This window comes from Lygodium microphyllum, chromosome 9 (genome assembly GCF_053477565.2).
Source record: "Lygodium microphyllum isolate KBCC chromosome 9, Lygodium_microphyllum_v1.1.10, whole genome shotgun sequence".
Classification (NCBI taxonomy): Eukaryota; Viridiplantae; Streptophyta; class Polypodiopsida; order Schizaeales; family Lygodiaceae; genus Lygodium; species Lygodium microphyllum.
In genome coordinates this window covers 92765685-92778140 of record NC_141143.1, presented here as the reverse complement: position 1 = coordinate 92778140, position 12456 = coordinate 92765685, and the positions used below count along the sequence as shown (strand labels likewise).

General features: G+C 41.5%; 1 protein-coding gene across 2 annotated transcripts in view; it reads left to right on the top strand.

Annotated features, from left to right (window-relative positions):
* The window catches only part of ALA3 (aminophospholipid ATPase 3), a 119135-nt gene that overhangs the window by 105053 nt on the left and 1626 nt on the right, over positions 1-12456 (top strand). For both annotated transcript variants that reach the window (XM_087684821.1, XM_087684822.1), the window contains exons 21-24: positions 11063-11142; positions 11239-11478; positions 11860-12081; positions 12279-12446. In XM_087684821.1, coding sequence (XP_087540947.1) covers positions 11063-11142; positions 11239-11478; positions 11860-12081; positions 12279-12446 — 710 coding nt within the window. The remainder of the gene's footprint in view (positions 1-11062; positions 11143-11238; positions 11479-11859; positions 12082-12278; positions 12447-12456) is intronic.

Genomic DNA, 12456 nt, shown 5'->3' with positions numbered 1-12456 from the left:
GCTAGTGCCAATCTAGAGTATCTATGGCATGGGAGCTCCCATAGTCTGTGCCAAAAGGTCACTACCTTGAAGAGTGCCTTCGTACCTATAGGTGTTGCCCCTAGCTCCACTCTGACAATGGGATGTGGAGTGTAGGGCTTACTCCTAATCATGCATACTATCATCATGATCAATGGTCTTTCCATGCCATCCCAACCATCATAATAATCCCTCTCTACTCCAATCTGATCAGTGCGTGGGCTAAGACGCCTGTGGTACAAGCTGCAACTCCATACCTCTGCTCCATATAGTAATGTAGGTGTGACTAGGGTGTCAAACAACGAGAGTTTGGTGCGGGGCTCTTGGAATTGTATGTGAGCACATTGAATCTCGAGTGCCCCTAGTGCTGTATATCCACGTGCTAGATGTGCCTCTAACGCCCCTCTCAACGAAAAACGTGGGTCGGAGAAGGCGACTCCCAAATAGACATATTCCCTCACATGCTCCAATATGTCTCCCCCAAATGTGAATCGGTACATAGATCTAGTCACCCATACTGCTGAAGTATTGAAAACCATGGTTTTGGTCTTTCCAAGGTTCACTGTGAGGTCTTTATCTCTACAGAAGATGTGTAAAGCATCTAGATGGCACTGCAATCCCTCCGGTGAATCTGAAATGAGAACAATATCATCTGCATACAGTAATATCGATATCAACACCCTTGCCAAGCTGGCTCCAACTCCTCCTCCTCGGTCTATGTAATTAGACACTTCATCTATGTATAGACCAAACAATGTGGGTGAAAGTGAACATCCTTGTTTCACTCCTATGGTACTGTCAATCCTCTTTGATAGCCCCCCAGGTGCCCGTACATGACCTGTCACTGCCTCATATAATGCATAGACACCCCATCGTATACCCTCTAGTACTCCAATGTTCTACAATCTCTGCATGATGTGTGTACGAGGCACTGTATCAAAAGCTTTGCGAAAGTCTACAAAGCAACAATAGTTCCTCGTCTCAGGCTCGACCCTCCTCAATAATGGCTCTAAGTGTGAGAATATGGTCCAGCGTGGTATATCCTTGTCTGAAACTTGCTTGTCCTTGTGCTCTCTTGCCTTGCATTTCAGCCTACTCACTGAGTTCATGCTCAAATATAGATCCATATATCTTTGCCAAAGTATGACCGATCATGATAGTCCTGTAGTTGCTAGGAATCAAGGGATCACCACTTTTAAATAGCGGAATGATAGTGTTGTCTGACCAACTCATAGGGAAACCTTCACATACTGCTCTATTGAACATATGTGCTAATATGGGTGCTAATATGTCACAAGCATTTGAGAAATGTTCTGCTACTAGTCCATTCTCATCCTGTGCCCTCCCATTTTATAATTTATAAATTGAATCCCTAACCATTTTCCATGTGAAGAAAGACCACTATGTTGGTCTACAAGCTTGTGGAGACTGCATAGGTGGTTGTCCTGGCAGGTCATAGAGTTGTCTCCCATAGTCAAGCCAAGCATCTGGTGATGTAATCTGTCTGGGGGGTTGTCTTTCATGAAACATCTTCCATGCGCTCCTGCTATCCCACTCCAAAAATAGCTGATATATCTCTGTTTTTGCTTTCGCTATGTAGTCTTGTTTCTTCTTCCGCACAAGGCGTTTGAAGAATGCCTTTGCTTGGGGATGTGTCTAAGTGCTTAGCTCCACTTCTCTCTGTAAGCGAGACTCTACACTCATCATCATACCAGCTTTTTTGGGGAGCAGTAGATCGTGTGGGTCTACATCGGGGCAAGGTGTGTGAGAATGCATAGATGGTTGATCCATGTATGGCCTCTGCTAAATCCCTTGTACATTCTTCCAACGATCTACTCAAGTCCAATCTATGTAAACTGGTCTACAGAGAAACACTGTAGATGTGTGAGGTGTCTTTTGTAAAGTAGTATTTGGGATGTTTAGGGAGGCAAGGTGTTTCATGTTTCATATGTACACAAGAGAGCATGAATGTCAAAATAGCATGATCTGCCGCTATGCCAATTGGTCTCTTAGATATCTTAAAGTTTTTTATGTTCGGTATCAATGCTAGTCAACCTATCAAGTAGTCCACAGGACTTGCCCCTCCTTTGTGATTCCAACATGTCAAATTGTCAGATCCTGGCCATTGTGGCAGACCATTAAAGATGGCTAGTTTATGTGCACTTCCCAAAGTCAATAGGTGTGTCCCATAGGTACTCACTTCTTTATCCTGGGCTCTCCTGTGTAGGTCTATTTCATCTATGTCGATCTCTTTGAACATGGCATTATCATGCATATAAAAGTCACTTTGTCCATCTCCAGTGTGTGCATTGAAATCTTCTATCAATAATATGTCCCCAATGCTTGCATATCTCATGATATCCTCATAAAGTACATCAAAGGGGGATCCATCTCGTGTGGCATAGGTAGAATTTGCAGAAGGAAAGTAGCATATTGCGATGAATCTTCCTTCATGTATCCTAATCCGTAAATATCGTGCATCATCATCTCTTTTCGTTACTTGCACTATCCCTTTGAGGTCTTTCCGGTATAGTATGGCCACACCTCTAGAACCCCTAGTGCTTCTTGGTTTTCTAGCTGTTGGACGAAATGCACTTTCCCACCTGTATCCCCACATGTTTGGTAGTCGGCTACCTTTACATTGGTGTGTTTCTGTGTACCTTGCTATATCTATGTTTCGGAAGCTATCTTCAAAGTAACCAGCATCCAAGCGTAGGGCTCCATTACAATTCCATATTGACATCCGAAGTGTCTCATAGGCCTCGTATCATCATGAAGTCCTTTTGTCAGTGATGGTGACTCGTCAAATCAGAGCAATTTCTGTGATTCCTGCAAATTCCTAGATTTTTCCTAACCCCTCACTAAACTTTTGCAAGCCCAATAATCTTTTACGAGCCCAAATGCCTTTACACTGTTTTCAGTAATTGTAGAGACACAAATTGCAGCCCCAGTCAGTGCATTACTGCATACTCCAGGGCATAATCAAAATCAAAGTCAATGTATCATTGCCTAGTCCACATTGGCCACGACTGCATTCATTCAGACCAGCATGCGAGAGGGACTTGCTCACGACTGTATTCTCTGGTCACGACTGCTCACGACTGCATTCCCTGCTCACGGCTGCATTCATTCGAACCAGTGTGCAAGAGACTGCTCACAAGTGCATTCCCTGCTAACCACCAGCATGCAGAGAGAACGACTATATTCTCTGACCATGATTGCTCACGACTAAGTGAGAGAGACCTGCTCATGGCTGCATTCCATCACGCCACCTTATGCCAGGTCACGACACGCCACGACTGCTCACGTAGAGAGAGAGAGAGAGAGAGAGAGAGAGAGAGAGAGAGAGAGAGAGAGAGAGAGAGAGAGAGAGAGAGAGAGAGAGAGCCAGCCATCACGCCAGCATCCCGTCAGAGAGAGCCATCACGCCAGACGGATGTAGCTCAAGGTCACCAAAAAGTCTTGGGTTCAACTCCTACATTCCACATAGTCATTTAGTATAGGTGTAGGAAAAAAAATAAAAATAAAAACAAAAAACAAAAAAGTAGTCATTTAGAGAGAGAGAGAGAGAGAGAGAGAGAGAGAGAGAGAGAGAGAGAGAGAGAGAGAGAGAGAGAGAGAGAGAGAGTTGTTGCGATTTCCTAGCCATTGGTGTGATCAGCCCAGCCATTGGAGGCTATCAAAGACCTGCCCCAACTGATTAGGAGGTTGTTGGAGGTACGTGACAGCCCATCTGGATTGTCTATAGGTAGGTAACAACTACTTTGTGGTCTAAGAGGGTAGGCAACTACATGTGGGGCTCCTGTTGATGGTGGGTTGCAGTCAATCAGCTATTCACAGTAGGGCACCATTAAATTTCTGCAAAGTTTAGCGTTGAAACTTTGAAATGTCTCTCTCCAGCTTCCTCTCCATTCTCTCAACCAATTCACAGTTTCCCTTGAGAGATCTCAACCAAATTTAGTCCCAAGGGGTGCAATTGAAGAATTTTTGTTGTTAAATTCTAATTCACAGTAGAACCCAGGGTTTATCAATTACCTTGGGAAGAGTGCTTAGAATTTAGGGCCTAGTACTTGAAATTCAGCAATTGAAATATGGGTATTTTAGTAAAATTTCAAGAGGCTAGCCAGCCAACATTAAGTTTTGGGGCAGAATTTGTTATCCAAGGAGTAGATTGAAGGGCCAATCCTCAAGCAAACAAAGAGGCAAATTAGTTCGAAGGGTTGTTGTTACTATGGACAGCAAGATACATTGAAGATTGAAGGAGATTAGGTTGGATCTCAGTGTACTTCAATCTTTAGCAATACAAGTCAAAGAAATGGTGCAAGTGGTTGTAGTTTCGGGACGAACTTGATGTACAATGTCCAAGATTAAGTGGTAACATTTTGCATTTTCAGTTTATGTGAGTTTTATGCTTGTTGTAATTAATACTTAATCAAGTTATATACCACCCTATCCAAGAAGGAAGGTTGGTTTCAAAGAGACCCTTTGTAGGAGAGATCAACTTGGCCTATGCGCCAACACCATAGTTGAGGGAAACGAGGAAAGAGAAATGGGAATGAAAATGGAAATGGAAATGGAAACCTCAAATTTTGAGGAGGGGGAAATGGAAACGCCAAGTCATCGGGTTGGGCGCTGAGAGGTGGGGGGGATTGGCTTAGAGTAGGTGCTTAGAAGCTAAAACTTAAAATACAAGTTTCATACTCAAAATCAAAGCTTTCTAATTTCCAAGCTTTAAAAGAGTTCTACAAAAGGCTTAAACTCAAAGGAGCTTCTGATACATACAAGGATTTTGGCACATAATTAATATGTTGATAACTCCCTCTTCCTTATCCATGTCATAGTCTTCATTTGTGTTGTAGGCAAATCCTCTTTGTTCTCATCATCCTCATTAAGGAAGACAATTGAAACAGATAGAAACAACTCGAAGCTTAATCATTTTAAATAACTAAACATTAAATATTTAACGATTTAAGCTTAATTAGCAAAACATTTGATATTTAAATATTTAATATTTAACGTTATGAGTTTTCAAGAAAAGACTACATTAAAACATCAAGCATTTAACAATAAAACATTAATAATGCTTAAAGAACATGACAATTAAAAAGCACAAAGAATATGAGATTAATAATACTTTAAACCGTAAAGAATATGACAATCACTAACAGTATGCTTAACAAGCGTTTCGGGCTTGTTGGGAAACGGGACGAACCGAAATGTTTCCCCAAGGGGAAATGCCACGTGGCAATTGTTTTGCCAAAGGGGAACGTTTTGGACAAGGAAACACGTTTTGGGTCCTCCTCCATATGTTTCGGCGTTTAGGAAATTGTAAAGGGGCGTTTAGGAGCGTTTCCTCCTTTTATGGCCAACGCACGATAACTTTGCAGATCTTTTCACAAAGACTTTGCCTTGTGAGAAGTTCAAAGCCTTCCACAAAGCTTTGGGCTTACTCCCCTCTTTAGATGGATCTAGCCCATTGGACTTGGTACTTTGCTATACATGAGTGCTAACTCTTGTTCACTGCATCTCTCCCAAGGGAAATTTGTTACCATATTTCGGTAGTGATGTGTGAACACACTTAGGACTGCCGGGGCACTTTTTTCCCCCTTAAGGAGGTTTTTCCCTCTTGGCCTTGTATATATGCCTATTCACTTTAGGGCATAGTTAGTCTTGTAAATCTTCTCCTTACACATGTCTCAATACACTTTGATTTGTGCTCTCTCAAGCTTGTTGGGTTTGACTTATGCCTGCGCTCATAGAGGAGTGTCGATGATCCACGATAAGACACCGGGTACTTTTTACTCTCCTTATGAGAGGTTTCCCCCCCTAGTTGGATTATCTTCTATTTTATGTGCTCATGTTACACAGTTCCGTCACTTGTCATGTTTTACACCTTTGAGGTGTGAAAGCACATTAACAACCCTAAGGTTTAAGGGTTGTACTTTGTGCTTTCGTTACACTCTTGGTAATTGCATTGTGAGTCATGCTGTGTCTTCACTCTCACTCTCTCCACTATCAACTGTGTACTCTGGCCGGAGAGCTTCCATCTCCATCCCTTACATTTGGTATTAGAGTTGTGGGCTAGCTCCCGTCCTTTTGCAGCCTCTGGACCAGACAGCCCTGCCACTAGCCATTGGTGCTCCTGCCACCAATGCCAGCTCTGTTCTGTGTCTGCTGGTTTCATCACTGCCAGCAGGGCTACCAGCAGCACTAGCGCCGTCTATGCGCTGCCCAAAGGGCTGTCGCCACCTGCACTCTGCACTGCCACCAGTAGCCAGCACTACCTACTGGTCCATCAACCCCTCCAGACGCCCCTTGTGCCAACGCCCTGGTCCTATCCCTGCCCTATAGATGTCAATGCTATCAAAGCTCCACTTTGCCAACGGTTCTTCCAGCTCCTCCAGCTTTCATACAGCTCCTCTAGGACTGAGGCAGCCAACATTAGAGGTAAAGAAGGCATTTATTCAGTTTTTATTCAAAAAACTGAATTACAGTAAATGGCTTTTACCCGAGCAGTCCATTTTTGCTCCTAGATGTGTCTTGGACACACTTACTCTAGAAATTTCTTGGGAAGCGGGACAGAAAATTTGGGGCTTTTGGGTATTGAGCAGACATTGGCCCATGTACTACAGGTTCAGTCTGAAATAGATTGAAATTGTGCATTTTGAACAGAAAAATTTTGGGGCTTTTGCATTGATTATGTTGCTGAGCACTGTTTGTGCATTGGATAGTGTGTACATTGGATAGTTTTGATGGTGTGACACAGATTTGTCAATTACAGCGTGGTGCATGCTGTAATTTCCAGATTTCCAAGTTGTTCCAGCTTTAGCTCTTGCTTTTATGTTCTTTGCAACAATGATATTTACCATGGCCAATCAGGGAAAGAATGATGTATTCACATATGTATCCAAGAAGGATAGATTGGACGGCAATAATTATTCTCTTAGGTCTTTCATGATGAAGAATGTGCTAATTGCAAAAAACTTGGGATTTTGTTATTGGTGAAGAGGTCCGTTGTGGAGTTGTGGTTCTTGTAACACCTCCTCCAAGAAGACATGGTCAAAGGCCCGAAAGGCCCACTCCAGCTTAGCCACTTCCCCAAAGGTCAGTAGCACAAAAGGCTTGGGAAACACGGGATGCTCAAGCATTATCACTGGTTGCATTGCCAGTTCTGCAGTCTATAATCCCAGATATACGGTCTACAGCTTCTTTACGAGAAGCAAGGCTCACACTTGAGCAGATGTTTGTTGGAAAAAATGAGACACGCATCTCTTTCTTGAAAAAAGAGCTTGAGAATGTGAAGATGGATAAAGATGATGCCATGCGGGATCATCTTAACAAAATTTAAAACTTACGTGAGCAGCTAATGAATGTAGATGAGTATTATTCTGAGGATTACCATGAGAATTTCTCCGTTATAGCCTCTGAACAAGCTTTTATGGCGAGACGGAAGGGTAAGGGCAACCAATGTAGAAATTCTTTGCAGAGTTCTAGGAGCTCAAGTACTTCTCACAGAGCAACAAGAAACAGGGGGCACCAAGCCAAGAAGAGCAAGTATCACTATTGTAAGAAGCCAAGTCACTACATCACTAAATGTGAGAAGCGCATTGCCAAGGAGGAGTCACAGACATTCATTTCTGATGCACCTTCTACTGTTACATAGTCTGCGTCTTTTGTTGTAGACCGTGAAAAACTCTTCTTGGGTTGATAGAGCATTTAGCTCTACTAAGGATGCTAGCACTTGGTTCTTTGACAATGGTGCTTCTAAGTACATTACATCCCGCAGGGATTTGTTTTTCTTTGTTATTGCAACTCTTGTTGGCAAGTCTGTGCAATGTGCCAACAATGCATCTTACCCTATTAGAGGTGTTTGGGAGATTGTCTTGAAAGTCATTGATGGTTCTACTCTACGTTTACAGGATACATTATATGTGTCAAGGATAAAGAATAATTTATTGTCCATTTCTTCTTTAGCAAAGTGTGGTGTGGAGGTCACATTTGATGATGACAAATGCATGGTTAGGGATAAAGAATTCTTAACTTTGGTATTGATTGGCACATTATGTCATGGACTCTATGAGTTAGATGCTTATTCGATTGATTAGTTAGTTTATTTAGCATCTACTCTCACTCTTGCTATGTCATAGGTAGAGTTATGGCATGCTTGCATGGGGCATGTCAAGTATGGTAGTTTGATACTTATGTAGCATACTTAGATGCTAGATGGGTTACCTCTCTTGGAGAGACCTCCTAAGTATATTTGTGAGGGATGCATTTTGGGAAAAATGCATCGATTACAGATTGTGCATTTGGATGTATGTGGACCCATGTAGACAAAGTCATTTGGTGGATATTATTATTTCGTCACCTTACTCTTTTTTATTGGGTCTACTCATTGGTGACAAAGTCAGAGGTGTACGATGCATTTTTGGCTTTTGTTGCACTTGCTGAAAATCAATCTAGCTATAGAATTAAGACTCCATTTGGACCGAGGGAGGGAATGCATGTCTTCCTTGCTGTGTATGCTCATATTCCCGAAGTACTAAGAAAGAAGTAGGAACAAGGTTGTTGAATGCATTTTTGTAGGATACAACAGTGAGAGCAAAGGACATAGACTATATGATCCTTTTTCCAAGAAAGTCTTTGTTGGTATGGATGTGATTTTTTATGAAAATTTAGAATTGTCCCTTGCTGGTTTTGATACATATCAAGCTGAAATGATGTATTTGAAGGGCTACTGCCCATTTCTTTTGGTGATATAGCTAGAGTTTCAATAAATGAACAAATGTTCAGCCAATTCCTCCATTAAGCAATGCAGAAATTCAGCCTATGGCTGATCTGAATATTCAGCAAGATGCTTAATTTAAGGTTCAGTAGGAGCTTGTATATAATCAAGAAGCTAGGCAAATGCCTAGATGGTACTTGCATACTATGAAAGATAGTCGTTTGGATGCTCCTATTACTGGTCCTACTAGAAGACAAGCCCGTTTGCATGATCATGCTAATACAATCTAGTTTGTTATCGCAACACACACACTAGATGATGAGAAGCTTGATTGTTTGAGGATGCACAACAGAGTGCACTGGATGGCAGCAATGCGAGTTGAATTTAATTCTGTCGAAAAGAATCAAGCATGGGATCTAGTGACATTGCCTGTTGGAAAGAAATCCATTGGCACAAAATGGGTCTATAAGCTGAAAAGAAAAGCGGATGGATCCATTGATAAGTATAAAGCTAGGCTTGTGGCAAAAGGCTATGCACAAAAGAAGGGCATCGATTATGAGGATACATTTTCTCCTACATTCTATATGACCACCATTCGGTTTATGGATGCTTTGGTTGCCCATCATGGTGGGCGGTGTCCTAACTTGATATTAAAACTGCATTTTTACATGGGGAACTTTAAGAATAAGTATATGTACAACAGCCCATTGGTTTTGCAGTCGCGGGATCCGAACACTTAGTATGCAAGCTGAAAAAGGCTTTCTATGGTTTGAAGTAAGCTCCACGAGCTTGGTATGCAAAAATTGATGCCTTTTTACTCAACCAAGGGTTCATTAACAGCCCATCAAAGTCTACTCTTTACGTATGCAAAGAGGGGGGATCCTTACTGGTCATATGTCTTTATTTAGATGATCTTTTGCTCATAGGGACACATGCTGATCAGATTTTAGCATTCAAGAAAAACTTGCAGTAACTTTTGAAATGTCAGATCTAGGGCCTTTGCATTACTATTTAGGCATTCAGTTTATCCATGATGCTAGAGGCATTGGATTGTCTCAGTCCAAATATGTTGGTAAACTCCTTGAGAGATTTGGCTTTTAGGATTGCAAGCCAGGTAGCACATTGATGAAGATTGGACTCCAGTTGTCTTTGCATGATGATAGTGATTTGTTTGACATTCATCATCGTCTCATTTATTTATGCAACTCAAGGCCAGATATTCATTTTGCGGTTCCAGCCCTAAGCAGATGTATGCATAGCCCATGCATGTCACATTGGCAAGCTTTGAAGTGTGTTTTTCGTTACTTGCAGGGTACTAGGACTCTTGGATTGCTTTATGCCAAGGGGAGACTATTGTAACTACATGCTTACAGCGATTTAGATTGGGCTGGTGATTTTGATTCACGTCACTCTACGAGTGAAAACTGGTTTTTTCTTGGCTCGTCTTGCATCTCTTGTCTTAGCAAGACACAATTCACTATTGCCACATCATCTTGTGAAGCTGAATACAAGGCAGCTTTCATTACTATAGTTGAATGTGTATGGTTGAGACGTTTGTTGGCTGATGCTGATGTATCTGTCATGGAGCCTATTCCTTTGTTTATTGACAATCAGAGTGCCATTGCAGTGGTAAGGAACCCAATGTTTCACGCATGCATGAAACACATAGAGATCCACTATCACTTTGTCAAAGAGAGGTTACATGTAGGAGATATGAACCTTGTCTACTGTCTTACAACCAACAATGTTGCAGACATCTTCACCAAAGCTCTTCCTCGCGACAAATTTGAAGCATTTCGCAATGCTTTAAATTTGATCTCCTTTGGTGTATGATCCTTGTATGCTGATCACTTTTCACTCTAGGGGGGTTTGTTGGGTTTGACTCACACCTATGCTCACATAGGAGTGTCGGTGATCCGTGGTAGGACATGGGGGTATTTTTTTAGTCTCCTTATGAGAGGTCTTTTCCCCTAGTTACATTATCTTCTACTTTATGTGCTTATGTCATACAATTCGGTCACTTATAGTGTTTTACACCTTTCAGGTGTGAGCGCAGATTAGCAACCCTAAGGTTTAAGGGATGTACTTTGTACTTTCATTACACTCTTGGTAATTGCATTGGGAGTCGTGCTGTGTCTTCACTCTCGCTCACTCTCTACTATCTATTGTGTACTCTCAGCTGAGAGCTTCCATCTCCGATCACAATGTAACATACATTCATGAATAGTTTTCTCTTCTGTTTTGGAAGGAATACAAATGCAGGGCAAAAGTATGTGTATCTGCAATCACATGCTGTTAACTAATACATTGAAGTGGCAGCTTGCAGCCTGATCAACAATGGCATGAGACAGTTCATGATCAGTTCAGATACAAAGGCTATCAGAGAAGTTGAGGACAGGGTAAGAACAAATAAATGTGTTTGTGGCAGGAATGGGCATTTTGTTTCTGTTGAGTAGTGCAGCTACAATTTAAACTATGGGCTGCTTCTGTTACAGGGTGATCCTATAGAAACTGCACAAATGATTGAACGCACTGTGGCAGAGAAGCTCAGTGAATCTTTAGACCAAGCTTTGGACAGTGAAAGGTTGCGAACAGGCTTAGAGCTGGCATTGATTATTGATGGGAGGTGTCTTATGTATGCTCTTGACCCCCAGCTTCGCAGAACCTTATTAAAGATATCTATGATGTGCAAAGCGGTAGTATGTTGTCGAGTTTCACCCTTGCAAAAGGCACAGGTCAGGGATGCTGCTAACTTTTAGTTATTACCGTGTTCAGTTTGCTCTACATTAGATGTTTTTTGTTAAGTAACACAAAGAATGATAGCATCAATTTTTGTTAAGTAACACAAAGAATGATAGCATCAATTTTCTTCTGCATATCTGCAATATTTGCCCAATCTCGTGAACTTCAAATAGAACACGTCTAGGAACCATGCACAAATCTGGTTTCATATTGTAACCCTTACATTTTTGGATGCATGTAGCATTATCAGATACGCAGAGCAACTATGCTGTTGTTTCGTGTGCATATGACCATGTTTATGTCTCCTTGGTGTTTAAAATTCTTGATAGCTTCACGTAATCATTCAACCTCTGTGTTAATTGGTAACTCTACAGGTTACAAATCTTATTAAAGATGGTGCCAAAAAAATTACACTTAGCATTGGTGATGGTGCCAATGATGTGAGCATGATCCAGGCTGCACATATTGGTGTTGGTATAAGTGGGCTAGAAGGAATGCAGGCTGTCATGGCTAGTGATTTTGCCATAGCACAATTCCGATTTTTAACAGATCTGCTGCTTGTTCATGGCAGATGGTCTTACATAAGAATTTCAAAGGTTGTACTCCTTACATCATGATAGTTATTCTTTGTGGGATTCTTCTTATAGTAATTCTTTGTGTGATTGATCTACTGTAAGAGATGGGCATGCATATTGTAATGAGCTTTGGTTTTGACTAGACTCTCTAGTAGCATATACATGCAGAGATTAGCGAAGTTCTCCTCCTTTATACTGAAGCAATGTTTGGGTGACAGGTGGTGGCTTATTTCTTTTACAAGAACCTGACTTTCACATTGACACAATTTTGGTTCAACCTCTACACTGGCTTTTCAGGACAACGCTTTTATGATGATTGGTTTCAATCATTATATAATGTCGTTTTTACTGCTCTCCCAGTGATCATAGTGGGAATTTTTGACAAGGTATGATCAC